At 46.4% G+C, this 13,664-nt stretch overlaps 1 protein-coding gene across 2 annotated transcripts; it reads right to left on the reverse strand.

The window, feature by feature from the left end:
- Window positions 1–1,580: 1,580 nt before the first annotated feature.
- On the reverse strand, window positions 1,581–3,726 carry LOC133209266 (uracil phosphoribosyltransferase homolog). 2 transcript variants are annotated; one of them, XM_061347784.1, is made up of 3 exons: window positions 3,629–3,726; window positions 2,737–2,898; window positions 1,581–1,970 (listed from the first exon to the last, which is right to left on the reverse strand). In XM_061347784.1, exons 1-3 carry the CDS (start codon window positions 3,636–3,638, stop codon window positions 1,846–1,848), a joined length of 297 nt encoding a protein of 98 aa, XP_061203768.1. In that variant the 5' UTR covers window positions 3,639–3,726; the 3' UTR covers window positions 1,581–1,845. The 2 variants fall into 2 exon arrangements, with proteins under 2 accessions (XP_061203768.1, XP_061203769.1); XM_061347785.1 differs by lacking the exon at window positions 1,581–1,970 and adding an exon at window positions 1,985–2,246.
- Between the last annotated feature and the right edge of the window lie 9,938 nt (window positions 3,727–13,664).

The following is a 13,664-nucleotide window of genomic DNA, read 5'->3' on the forward strand; positions in this document are numbered from 1 at the left end:
TTTAAAGCCTGAAAAGTTTATTTTGTAAGGAATATTGAGGCCATTCCCTCTTGTGTCATATAGCGATACCTAGGAGAAGGGACTGACACCCACCACACTACAACCTTTAGGCAGTTGCAAAGAGCAGTAAGGTTTCCCTTGAGCCTCTTCTCCAGCTGAACACCTCAGTTCCCTCAGCCTCTCCTTGTAAGACTTGTTCTCCAGACCCTTCACCAGCTTCACTGGTCTTTGGGCATGCTCCAACACCTCAAGCATAGAATCATAGAATAGTTACCGCTATCAGTTAGGGTTAGAAAGGACCTTAACATCATCTAGTTCCAGCCCCCTGCCATGGGCACTAAACGATGTCACCCAAGGCTCTGTCCAGCCTGGCCTTGAACACTGCCAGGGATGGGGCATTCACAACTTCCTTGAGCAGCCTGTTCCAGTGCCTCAGTCTTACCCACCTAAACCTGCATTTCTAATGTTAATCTCGTGGAGGACCCTAAGCTGTGTTTGATGAAAGATGCAGTAGAATTAATCACCTCATTGCTAGCAAAACATGTTCTGGAGGGGGCTGGTGAGAGGAGGATGGCAGCTAAACACAATAGGAAATGTGTAGGAATTTAGCACCCACAGAGGTGCCATTTGTGCCTTTTAAAACTCAGTTCCTCGTATACAGAAACAGGAAGATGATCTGGTGACCTCCCATTTCATCCTGTTAGCTGAAGGGTGGTTTTAAGGTAGGAGTATGAGCTGTGTCTGAAGCCATGTGGATTCTCTGAGCAGGTTCTTGTGCCCTGTCTGGATTTGGTTCTGGTCACAGCCATGTCATTGTTCCAGTGCTGTGTCTCTGCCAGGCAGCAGCAGCACAAGAGCTGCCTACAAGATGCACAGGCAGCATCCCTGCCTGCTGCCTGCAGCACTGCTCAGCAGGCAGTAGAGGATCCGTTTTTGTCTTACTGTTAAAACAGATGTCTTTATGGTAGCACAGCTCTATGGCTCAGAGTTAGAAACAGCTTTAAAGGTTTCTGAGTGACTTAGGGATGTTATTTGCAATTAGTTATGGCTGATTCTCCCCTTTCCTTAACAGCAGCTCCATCTCACTTGGTCCAGGTAGAAACAATAAATAGTTTGAGAGCTTCAGAACCGCTTCACATCAACAGTCACACATCGGGGTTTGAAAGCTCCAGAATGAACCAGGAAACAAATGCAAAATCAAAATGAGGCAGAAGAACATGTGAGAAACCCACGTGTCTGAGTGACTGAACAAGCTCCATTTTAGCTTCTGCTGCTGACTTAAAGGCGAGATCCTTACGCTGTGCCTTGCACTTACACTATGTGTGCTGCATTCCAGTGCCATGGCACAGTTGGGCAGGTTCCTCTGCATCACATGGGTCAGGCTGAGGGCAGAGCTGCAGTGAAAGGTGCGTGTCCAGGAGCACAGTGTCAGCTGAAGACACAAGGTGTGTTTGTTCTTCAAGGCAGCCCCAAACTTCAGGCTATGAAAGAATAAACAAGCTAAAGCAGAGAGTGCAGCAGTTTATACAACCCTAGCATTAATGCTTGACTGTAATGATGGAGTGCTTTGTTACTATACCTGATTTGGTGTTCAGGCTGGAACTGTCCAGAACCAACCCAAGGCAAGTATTTCCCCCTTTGGTCAAAAAGATTTTTAAACATACCCTCATTCAACTCCACAATAATAAAACATATGAAGAAACTCTTGTAATGTCATAGAGTCACATTTGTTTATCCTGACTGGGTCAGTCTGTTCTAACATACTTCCGTCCAGAGTGTGTTGGTAGAACAGGGTGAACATCTGTCATTAAAAAGGGAATTCCTGGATGATAAATTTGGCATCTTTCAAGAAGGCGAAAGCCCCAACTTGCCATGAGGTGTGGAGAGCAGGCTGAGCAGGATAATGATGCTTGGTTGTACGCCATGTTCTACAAGAACTTTGACAGCCTCAATGACAGTATTGCCAGTACCTGAAAGGGGAAACAATGATCTGTTTAGTATCTCCCCTCTCCCCTTGTTGGAGAACTTGTCCTCAGCCACCCGAGGACATCCGTGCTCACATTGGGGTGTGACTGAATGACAACACCATCCTTTCCCACTGCAGAGCTATCACCTCTGCACGTATTAACTGTAGAAGAGTTTGGTATCCTGATGAAGGAACTTCATCCCTACTCTGAAACAGCTCTGCTGGGTTTGGGCACTGAAGGCAGTGGATTTGATTAAAGCCCCGAGGCAAGAAAGCTCATCTAAAATAGTAAAATAGCAATTAAGAGCTCCATGTGTAGAACCAGAATTAAATCTTACCCTGGAAAAGTTACTTCATCCTGACAAACTCCTCACCACACTTACCAGATTATGGGTTTTTTGGTAGTATTAACTGTACTCTAAAGTAATTTACTTCTAGGATTCTAATACTAATCCAAAAATGTCTTTTAATAGCATGAGAAAAATATGGGTTGAGTCTTTTCTCATGGAACATATTAAAAAGTTAAATTGATACCAAGTCTTGATGCTGCAGCCTTTCTCACAAACACAGGCATGCCCAGGTGATCTGCTCTGCATTCATGCTGGTGCAGGCTGGCTAACACGTATTCTGGCACAGCCTGACACATTCCCTGCTATGGCACCTAAACCAAGGACAAAACCTCATCAAAGCCCCTGAAATTTGGCAATTTCCCTTTCAATTCCACGTCCTCCCTGTCCGGACGAGTCGAACTGCACGGAACAGACACTCACTGAGTATTGGGTACATGAGCAGAACCTTTCTCCTGTAGATGTCTGGTGGGAACTTGGCGTAGTACACTTTGGCTCTCTGCGTCTCCTCGTCGCTCTGTATCAGGATCTTCCCAATGCGGATCGACCTGCAGCAGTCTCGTAATCCTTGTTCCATTGCCTCTCCTAAGAGGAGCAGCACCAAAAGCCAACAACCAATTGTTACATGCCAAGAAAGGGCACAACTGCACGAGGCTGCGATTGAGCAGACCCTGCAGTGCCGTACTGCTCAAAACAGAGATTCTCCCCCTCCCATTCCAGGTGTCAGAACCACCTGAAGCCCTTTTCCTTTTCTCTCTGTCTGGGCAGAGGCAGACTCTGCTCGGTGTCACTCCGCTCCTGGGTGTCAGTGCTCACACACACCAGCACTGAGCCCTCAAAGGAGTGAGCTGGAAACATCAGAACAAATGTGGGGTCTGGAGAACGTCCTTGAGCTCTGCCCAGAGACGCCCCGGTGCAGGATGCAGTGCAGGAAGCTGTGGGGCCATCCCAGACACAAAGGACTCTGCAGCACTGGGCAGAACAACAGTGACTCAAACAGCCCTGAGCATGGTTCATTTGGAGCCCTGTCCCTGAGCTGCAGTGGTTGGAGCACACAGGACACTTGGCCTGGCCTCTCACAGTGAACAGCTGATAGAGAAGAGGCCAGATGAGATCTGTGGCAGCTGTTTTGTCTCCTAAGAAGTTAATGACAGACAGTGCTTGATGCTCTGGGATCAAGGATACCTAAGAAGGAGTAACTGCTGGTGGGTTTGGTTGCTGTAGAGAAGTGCTCTTGCACGGTTTTGAAAGGAAGTTGCTTACAGGCTCCCAAAACACTGAATTCGTGCTCATTAAACAACCAGAAGCTGCCTACCACTTCTCATTATGCTGACTCCACAGTTTCCCTTTTCAGATCTGCCTCTTTAATACTTGTGTCCTGTTGAAGTGCTCACAAACAGGCACAAGCCTGCCTGCAGAAGAGATGGATATCACATTTTGCAAGAAAGAGGGCCCTACAGAGACTCAGTTGAAGGCTGAGTCCATCTGGGGATGGGAGTGAAAGCATGGCCTTTGCTGGAGCAAATGTGGTGTGTGTCTGTCATGCTGACAGCAGTGCCAAGCAAAATAATGTAGGTAAGAAGCCTCACTAATAAATCATTTCAGGAAGCTACTGTAACATTCTGAAAAGCAGGCTTTGTCGAGTTAACCAGACACTTTCCTGAATGTCATGGTTTCAAGTAGTAGCACTGGTAGAATAAACCTTCAGTTAATGAGACATCTGATCTTGTCTCTCACGGTATTTTGATTGAGGAAGAGGAACCGATGTAAGTCAATATGACAAGTATTAATTGGACTGAAAACGAACTGACAGGTCTCCAAGTGTAATTGTAAGCAGAGGCATCACGGAACGAGGCACAGCTCCTTTCCTATGGGTTCTTGACCCTATGCCACTCAGTGTGTGAGCAGTGACCTACAACAGGATGTAAAATCGTTACTGGTGATCTGCAGGTGCACAGAAGTTAAGGGCAGGTCGCTGATACCAAACCTAATCTGAATCACTTAATGAGCTGAGCTTAAGTAAACAACATGTTTTTCAATGCCAGCAGATGTAAAGTCGTTAGCCTATGAATAGAGCCGCAGCTGGACGATGGGGTGGGTGACAAAGTCATAGAAAACACTGATTCAGAAGAGGAATAATCAGCTGAACATGAGCTCCTAATGAGATGCTCTGCCAAGAGGAGCTGATGCTTCTGTGCAACCAAAAAGGGAGACACAGACAAGGGAGATTTTATTACCTAGGTTGTGGGCTCCAGGAAGACTTCCCTGAGGGCCGGAAAGCACACCTTTGTGAGAAAACACCCAAGGAACACAGCTTCTTAAGACATTAAAGGCCAAGGAGCATTTTAAACGCAGTCCCTAGGAGGGCAGATGGCAGATTTGACATTACAGGGTTCTTTAGCTGGCAAAGTGGTGTTTGGTAGCTGGACATTCAAATAGGCTGCTGTGTATTTTTAGCAGTGGTGAAAGTTGTCCACTGCAAACAGTCCACCTACGGTTTGCCGGCTGGCAGAGCGCCTGTGGCTGCAGAATCACTGCAAACACGTAATGAGATAGGGTTTTTCCAAAGGAAACGCTGTAGTTTGAACAAGGATTAATTCAGAGGAATTCAGCCTTCATATGAGTCTGGAATCGGGAGCAGGTTATTGGAACAGCTCCTGCTAGGTTCCTTCTGAATAAATACAGAATCACTGTGACTGCAGGCAGGGGCGAAGGGAGGAGGTGGAGCAGCTGCACACTGCCTCAGCCGTGATTCGTGTGTGCCCCCAGTTAGGTGTAAAGGACATTTGGAATCACCTCTCCTCCCTTTCCAGGTTTAGGCCATAACCGTAACAGGCTGCAGCTTTCCAACCTCTTTTTTTCCTGTATAACATTATCAGTGTGAGCCACAGCCGCCCTGAGCAGCACAAGCCGCAGGGCAATCAGCATGTGCAAAAACACAGCTACCAGAACCTGCCTCTCACACTTCTGTTGCCGTGCCTTTTACTTTAACTCTGTGCTGTAAGAGCAGTATTAGTCACCGGGAAACTGAAATGTGTTACAAAGTGAGAACACAAGGCAGCCTTGGCATTTTGAAAGAGCTGTGTATTCACTGGGGTTTAGGTTTTGTTTAGGAGAAGTAGGGACTCTGGGCAGGCAAGGACCCTGGAGAGGCAATGACTCTTGTATCTTTTCACTGGTGTGTACTCAGAAAACAGAAAGGAATATTTTGTGTCCAAGTCCATAAGAGAAAAAGGGAGAAAGTCGGAAACACAGGATGGGGTTGGAGGAAAGAGATCTTTCAAAGACATTTTCTTATTCAGCGTAGATACTTGCCCTTTTATTTACACCCAAACCACGGTTTTGATGGTCACTCACCAATCCTCATCTTCAGGCATGATTTCTAACCTCTGATATGCAGCCTGAACGTGTGTCAGTGACTCCGGGTCCTGCTGCCTGGTTAATCACAGGGCAGGCAGGGGGGACCCGCAGTGGGTGTCTGCCTGTTCTTCTCTGCAGCTGTTTCAACAGCAAATGCTAATTCCTCTCTCAATGTTTTGCTCTTTCTGGGAATTTAAAAATAACTCGCCTAATGAAGCAGTGCTGAGCAGCTCGTGTGTCCAGACAGATAGGAGTGAAATGCTTCGCTTCAGAAAGCAAAGCCGCTCGTGGTGCCAGTGCCTTTGAACAAGTCCCCCAAGGCCCTTTTTCTAATAATCTCAGGACTGGCTGAAATTAATGCAGGAAGAAATTCAGAGGAAGGGGGGAGAATCACGTCAAAGGGCCTGGGACTTGGGGAGACGTTTCTGGGTGAGCTGTAGTCAGTCCCATCCTATGACATCCCTTTAGCGCTGCCATTTAATTACTCCGTTGCGGGCAGGGTTTGATGTGTGTGTCATATAGCAGAGACATCCAGAACATGAAAGAAAAATGTGGTGCTTACTGAATGCTTTACTAAGATCAGTGAAGCTCCTTGTCCCTTGTTAGTGCAACGGGAAGCTGAGCACAGAGTGACAGAACTGCCTGTCCAAGAGCAGCCACCAAAGCACAAGCAGAGATACAGCTGTGGCACTTTTCAGTTTCTCCTTCAAAACCCCCTTGTTTTGTTACTCAGCTTTGGCTCTCTGTCTCCCCACTGAAGTTTACCCTGAAATGAGCACATCTGCCTCCATAGGACAGGACACAGGAGAACAGCAAAGGGTGAATGCCCTTGTATTTTCAGGAGTAGATGTAAGAGTGATTACAAAAACAAGCTGGGCATGACATGCTGGGAAGCAAAATCGCTATGGAAGGGCAGGCATGGGGTCTAGGGAGATTCTGGGCTTACTTTGGGCCAAGACTGGAGGCAGAAACCCTTTCCCTGCTCAATTCTAGCCTTCATAGCCTCTTGGATTGATTTGCAACATTATTGTTCTCTTCTTCTTTAAGATTAAATCATTTATGATGCAAGTCCTTGAGGCTTCAGGGGTACTTCTGTGGGTGCCATAATACCTATCCTCAAGTAAATGTTACCCTTTCTAGTGTATTGGTGATAAAATCCTTTTTCTCTACAGCCAGATGGATGATTATTGCATTCTTCAGATCAATTCTCATTTTTCTTTAATTGCTTCTGATGCCCTTGGCACTGTTGAGCAACAGGGTCTGCACTAGGAGGCTACCAGGGTAACTCAGCAATCTCCTCACCTGCATAAGAGGAGGTTATTGATCCTAGAAGGCTGGCGGTTTTATTTGGGGCAGCGAGGTTGAGGAAAGCATCTGTCACAAGAGTTTGCCAGGCAGAGGCTCATGCTAGTACCTGTGTTAACCCTGCAGAGCCTGTAGGTCTGTATCATGCAGCATGTCTGTATGTTTTTCCTGAACTGCCCTTAGGAAATGCCAGCTCTAGGGTGCAATTCATCATTCCCTTGAATCTTGCATCAAATAGGCTGTACTCTACAAGGAGGGAATGAAACCAAACCTGAAGGATCATGTGTTATTTCAGCTCTGTCCTTGTGTCAGGGAAATGGAGGACAACCACCACTGGGATTCAACTGCTAAAAGCCAGGAGCTTCTCTCCCTCTGCACAGAATAATGTATTTCATCCTCCTCCTCCCTCCTTCCACTAAGCATGTGGCCTGCGCCATGTCCAGAGCGATCCAGGCAACAGCACTTTTCCTTTGTCAAACTGAAATCATAGCCCAGTTTGTAACCACAGCCCTAAAGTTACACTGATGATCACTCTGTGCTCCACGACGCAGCTCAAACCTGAGCCTCCATCAGCCTGTTTCCTCTAAGTTAGCAGAACTTTACACATATGGCAGTAATGGAGAGATTTGTATCTTCCTGTGCTCAAATCCTAACCCTAACTTCAAACAGCTTTGACCAAAGCTGTGAAATGACTGTCTGAAATGCCTTTCAGATTCACTAATAAATCTTATTCTTCAGCTCTTGGTTTCAGTGATCTTGGTATCATAGTCCCAAGAGAAACCGGAAGCTTCCCACACTCAAGGAGATAAGTTGTCCATCAGTCTACCCCCAAAACCCCCTGAGGGTGTTAAGCCTATTCATAGGAAGGATCTATGGTAGTGCAACCCCTCCCCATTGCATCAGGGCATATTGTGGAGGGGTCAAGCCAAGCACTCACCTTCTAACAGAGCCAGGGTGAAATCCAGTGTGTGCCTCAAGGCTGGGCCCACCTTGTAGCCAGGGACAGAGCATGTCCTCAAGGGACTCATGTCAATGCTAAATCTCTGACACAGGGGCTATTGAACAGAGGCATCTCACTGAACACCACAGAAAGAAAGATCTTAAATAGTCTCCACAGCCAATGCCAGCGTTTTGCAGCATTATCTGATGGGACAGGAAGGAGTGATATAAATGCCTTAAAAATAATCCTCATGGTGTTAAATACTGTGATTAAGCAGGCTGCCTAATTCTCCTCCTTGGTATTAAACTGTCCTGTTTATCACTGGTTTCAGCTCTGCCCCCCTCACTGCCCTGTCCTGGGCACACTGATGCAGCACGGGGCTGACTTGACACTCCACCACTTTAGCAGCTGCCTGCTGTAGAAACCTGCCCTTATCTCTCAGTCTGCAGTTTATGTTCAGTCTTTTTATTTCCCTTCATGTAATCATCAGACGTTTCTGCGTTTTGTCGTGATAAATACCAGACTGTTGAATCTCTGGGGCTGCCAAGAACTGCATCTCAGCATAGCACAAATAGAGCTGCTATTTTGTTTAATTCCTTCCTTTAGTTTAGCATTTATTCTTGCTATTGTTGTCCTCAGAAGGATAAATAGGGTGCATCTTGCTAGCATACATTAGATGAAATAGTAAATAACATGATAAACTGAAGGATATGAGGACTAAACATACTATATTGAGATAGTGAAACACAGATGTGATAATGTGCTATTCATTATACAGGTGCACGAGTGCTCGCTACAGGATAAAATTAGATTGACTCATCTGTAGGTCATGTACCTTATACGGCTCAGAACTGGCAGAGATTTTCTGCTGTCTGTACTGGTAGTGCATTGAAACAGGAGCATGTCAATCACAGCCCTGCACTCCAAATCAAGGTTTCCATGATCACACTGTACTACACAGTATAAGGCATAAAGGATCCTGGTCATCACAGCTTTGGTACCACATTTGAAGACATCGTTTCATTTATATTTTTTAAATGCCACAGGTTTCTCTTTCCCTTCCTCTCAAAGAAGAAGATAGATGTGCAACATGCAAAAAGATAAGAAGCACATGATGTTTGATAGACAGCTTGCTATGTCAAGCATTACCTGGGTTATTTGCTCTGGATCATCATCTGAAGGCACATTCAGTGATGCTGAGTGACTCTCTGAAGTGGTGATACTTTGATAGGCAAAACCAACTCGCACCAAAAATGGCTGTTTGCTGCTGCAGTAAGCCGTGCTGCATTTCAGACAGCAGGACAGGCTGAGCCCTCACTGTGGCTCTGGGTTTCTTATTTATCTTGCTACCTGCATCCCCTCTGCCAGCTTACAGCCACCATTCCTGAGACACTTCTGCCATAGAACCTAGCTATAAAATGTCGTGTGCTCCGGAAAACACTGCCCTTAAATACTTTTCTCTTTGCAGGTGGATTTGCTGTCTGAAGCTGCTTTTATTTATACACCACTATGGTTATTCCCGTTAAAAGGCTGGAAGCCTGACCATGCAGTCTGGAAGACCTCTGAATCCATTGTGATGGTAAGGAAAAAAAGGTGCAGTATAGACAAGAAGAGATAGAAGTGTCTTTTATGCTTTATGCCGGAAACAAAGAGATGCAAGATGGGAGCTCACTTCCATGGGAACTCACTTGTAGTTTAAGCCCTTCTGTCCCCCAGACACAGAGATCAATAAGAGCCTGCGATGTCATTTTGGCTGCCTGGGTTATCTCCCTGGGTGGCTTGTCTGCAGGAAAGGCTATTGAATGGGAACCCTCTAGGTATAACTGCTGGTCAGTCTCTCTCTGGATGACAATTGCTTCTCCTTCTGCATTTTAAGATGGCTCAATATATAAACTTGCTGCAGGGCAGGAGCAAAGACAAAGCACCAGCAAAGAGCCGGATTTAAGCTCGTCTTCCAAACAGTCATGGCTCCCTCAAGAACACCATTACATTCCGAATAAGCAGAACCCTCTTTCCTATCAGTTTTTATGAGGTTAGTTCTTACCCAGTGTCCAATCTCCCATTCTTGAGCCATTACCAAGTGTGATGTTCAGCCACTGCACTGAATGTTGCTGCAGCTAATTGTGATCACTGCAGCTAATGGTGGGCTGACCACCAAGCCCTGTTGTCCCATCCCAGCAGGACCAGAGCACATCATCATCAGTCTGTGGCAGCACATGAAGCCAGGTCATGCTGTGCTCTCCGTCTTGGGTACCTTCACACAGCCAGAGCCATCTTCTCTGGCCACAGGCAGCAGCTGTAGCTAACATACATTTTCTTTGCTTGTCTGTTGACTGCTGGCAGCAAAAAGACATTGCTGTTGCTGTATGAGGATTCCATAGGGCACAAAAACCCCTCCATGTCCTTAGACAAAGAGGTGGCTGCAGAGCAGATTAGAGGGGTTTAGGGGAGCAATGTTACAGCATCACTGACACCAGTCCCCTCATGCAGCTCCCAGTGGGATGCCTCTAGCGCAGGAGTGAGATGAGATGAGATGAGATGAGATGAAGTGGAAAAGACATTTTAAGGGATGCTGCAGAATTAAAGTCTTTTCCTGGCTTGGATTAGCCAGGTTTTCATTGGTGATGAGGTAGTGACAGGCAGCTGGAGATGAAGGTCGAAAGGAGGAGGATAAATGGTTGGCTCAGGAGAATTTCTGAGGTTTGGGGTCAGTCAGCAGAGAGATCACTTTTTCAGACACAGAGAATGGCTTTCACCATGAGGGATCTGGGCTCTTTATCCTCCCCACAGGAACAGCTCCCCAGCACAGTAAGTTCATCAACGCCAGCACAAAGCACTTGGCTGTTGTTTGCACTGGCATGTTCCCAAGCTCAGCAAAACAGAGAGATAAGCAGTGCAGCCAACAAACTCCATGACCCACACAGAACCTCAACACTTCATAACTGCTACAGCTACAGCATGCTTAATACAAACCTGCTGTTGTGTCAAGCCCCATATTGAGTTCCAAAAAGGACTGTGGTGGGTTGACCTTGCCTGGGCACCAGGTGCCCATCAGGCTGCTCTGTCACTCCTCTCCTCAGAAGAATGGAGGGAAACAAGATGGAAAGAAACCATGTGTGTCGAGATAGAGGCAGTTTCATACAGCACAAAAGCAGGCCATGCACAGAAGCAAAGGAAAGCAAGATTTGTTCTCTACTTCCCATCAGCACACGATGTCCAGCCACTTGCCAGGGAGCAGGGCTTCGATATGCCCAGTGATTGCTCCAGAAGACAAACGTAATGCCCCTTCTCCTCCTTTCTCTTAGCTTTATTGCTGAGCCGACATCATACGGTATGGAATATCCCTTTGGCCAGTTTGGATCCTGGCTTTGTCCCCTCCCAAGATCTTGCCACCAGGCTCCTGGTGAGAGGCGAAGTTGGAGAACCAGCCTTGATGCTGTGGAGCACTGCTCACAGTGTGTTGTGACCACTGGTGTGTTACCAACACCTTTCCAGCCACCAGCACACAGCCCAGCACAATGAAGGGGAAAATTAACTCCATCTCAGCCAGACCCAGTGTGTCTCTGTTGTTCCTTTTCTCTTGGAAGAAATCAGGAAGATGCTTTGCAGCCACAGAAGCCCAGGCAGAAGGAGGGAAGTGCTTGACAAATAAGTGTTTAGATGGTAAGAAAGTGTTGAGAATTGAGGAGGAATTAAATGAAGCGGGGGAAATGGAACTTTTGTATCTCAGAATATAATGAAACAAAAAAAGAATAGGAAGAAGCTGGCCATTCCAGCTGCTGCTTTACACCCAGGACCTCGCAACCCTCGGGCATAACAATTCTTACTGATTCAGGAGAGGTGATGAGAACCATCCAGCACTGATAAACAACTTCCTCACATTGCTGGGATTTAGGCTCATTCCTTTTCCTTAATTTCCTCCAACACTTTGGAATCTCAGCTCCTCCTCTCCCATTTGCATGTGTTTATCTCCTCCAAATACTTGTAGACAGCAACCACATCTCCCCCCGCATGATGTAGCTTTAACTAGGGACAGTAAAATGACAAAGAACCTGTGCAAACAAAAAGGCAAAGAGATGACAGGGGCGTTTTGCTTCCCCTCAGCACTAAAGCGCAGTGACTGCTGTACTTCACAGGGGTATCACTGGTGTGTATTTAAATCATACATGCTTTGCAGGCGTGCAGGAAAATAAACATCCTAAGGAGGAATTCAGATCCGTGTATCTTCTTGAGCATGAGTTGGTTTGTGAGCTTCAGAGCATCTGAAGACATCAGCAGAGTAGGTGATGCAGGAGTGAAGCCTCAGTCCCGCAGCAAGGTGAGGACAATACAGCAGCATCACTCCTACCTCTGTCCCAGTATCAGGGTGGACAAAGTGCTCCAGTGGCAGCAGATGCTACCGAGGACACAAAGAACCAGGCACTTGTTTGCGTTCAGCTTGTTGGAGCATGTTGGTATCTTTAGGAGCGTGACCAGCAGGTCGAGGAGGTGATCCTGCTCCTCTACTCTGCTCTCCTGAGACCTCACCTGGAGCATTGTGTGCAGTTCTGGTGTCCTCAACATAAAAAGGATATGGAACTGTTGGAACAAGTCCAGAGGAGGCCACGAGGATGATCAGGGGCTGGAGCACCTCCTGTATGAAGACAGGCTGAGAAAGTTGGGGCTGTTCAGCCTGGAGAAGAGAAGGCTGCGTGGAGACCTCATAGCAGCCTTCCAGTATCTGAAGGGGGCCTATAGGGGTGCTGGGGAGGGACTCTTCATTAGGGACTGTAGTGACAGGACAAGGGGTAACGGGCTCAAACTTAAACAGGGGAAGTTTAGATTGGATATAAGGAAGAAATTCTTTCCTGTTAGGGTGGTGAGGCACTGGAATGGGTTGCCCAGGGAGGTTGTGAATGCTCCATCCCTGGCAGTGTTCAAGGCCAGGTTGGACAGAGCCTTGGGTGACACAGTTTAGTGCAAGGTGTCCCTGCCCATGGCAGGGGGTTGGAACTGGATGATCTTAAGGTCCTCTCCAACACTAACTATTCTGTGATTCTGTGATTTTGGAATCCTTTTTTTTTTGGGGGGGGGTTGGGGGGGTGTGGGGGTGTGATATTTTTTGTTAGTTAGATGTAATCTGTCAGGGAGTTCAGAAGTGACAGAAATGGCCAGAAGACAGGCTGGCGATGCAATGGCAGAAGCTCTCTTCCCTTCAGAAATCAGCTTAAAACCTCTAATGACCAGAGAAAATGCCCTGTTATTTGGTGACCATTTATGTTTCAAGGTCTCTGTCTCCAGTGAAAGAGGGGATGTCTGCATCCTTCCTTCCTCATAATTAGAGTTTATGATGTGGAGACTCATTTTTAAGGTGCCCCTTCCTATTGATCTGCAATTCCACTTCAGAGGCTATAACTGATAATACTCGATTTTCATAAACTGAGATTTGGTCATGAATTCTACTTTGAGCTGTAGGAATCAAGTTAACTTTCTCTTGCCTTTTTCCTATTTATATTTTAACTTCATTATGTGGGAATAATGTGGCATCTTCATTCAGAATTAGTCATTTACTTTATGTAGAAATCTGCAGCACATAGTAATCTCAGCCATATTCAGCCAAGCAGGTAAGCACATACTGAGGTCTACAATTAAAATCCTTAATTAAATCCTTAAATTAAGCACATACTTAAATGCTTTGCTAAAGAGGGATATAATCTCCAACATGCTGAAGATAAAGTGTGTGTTTAAGTGTTTTACTGAACCAGTG

The sequence above is a fragment of the Neopsephotus bourkii genome, unplaced genomic scaffold (assembly GCF_033783945.1).
Source record: "Neopsephotus bourkii isolate Nb327-2 ecotype Australia unplaced genomic scaffold, CSIRO-AGI_Nbou_v1 NB_324, whole genome shotgun sequence".
Classification (NCBI taxonomy): Eukaryota; Metazoa; Chordata; class Aves; order Psittaciformes; family Psittacidae; genus Neopsephotus; species Neopsephotus bourkii.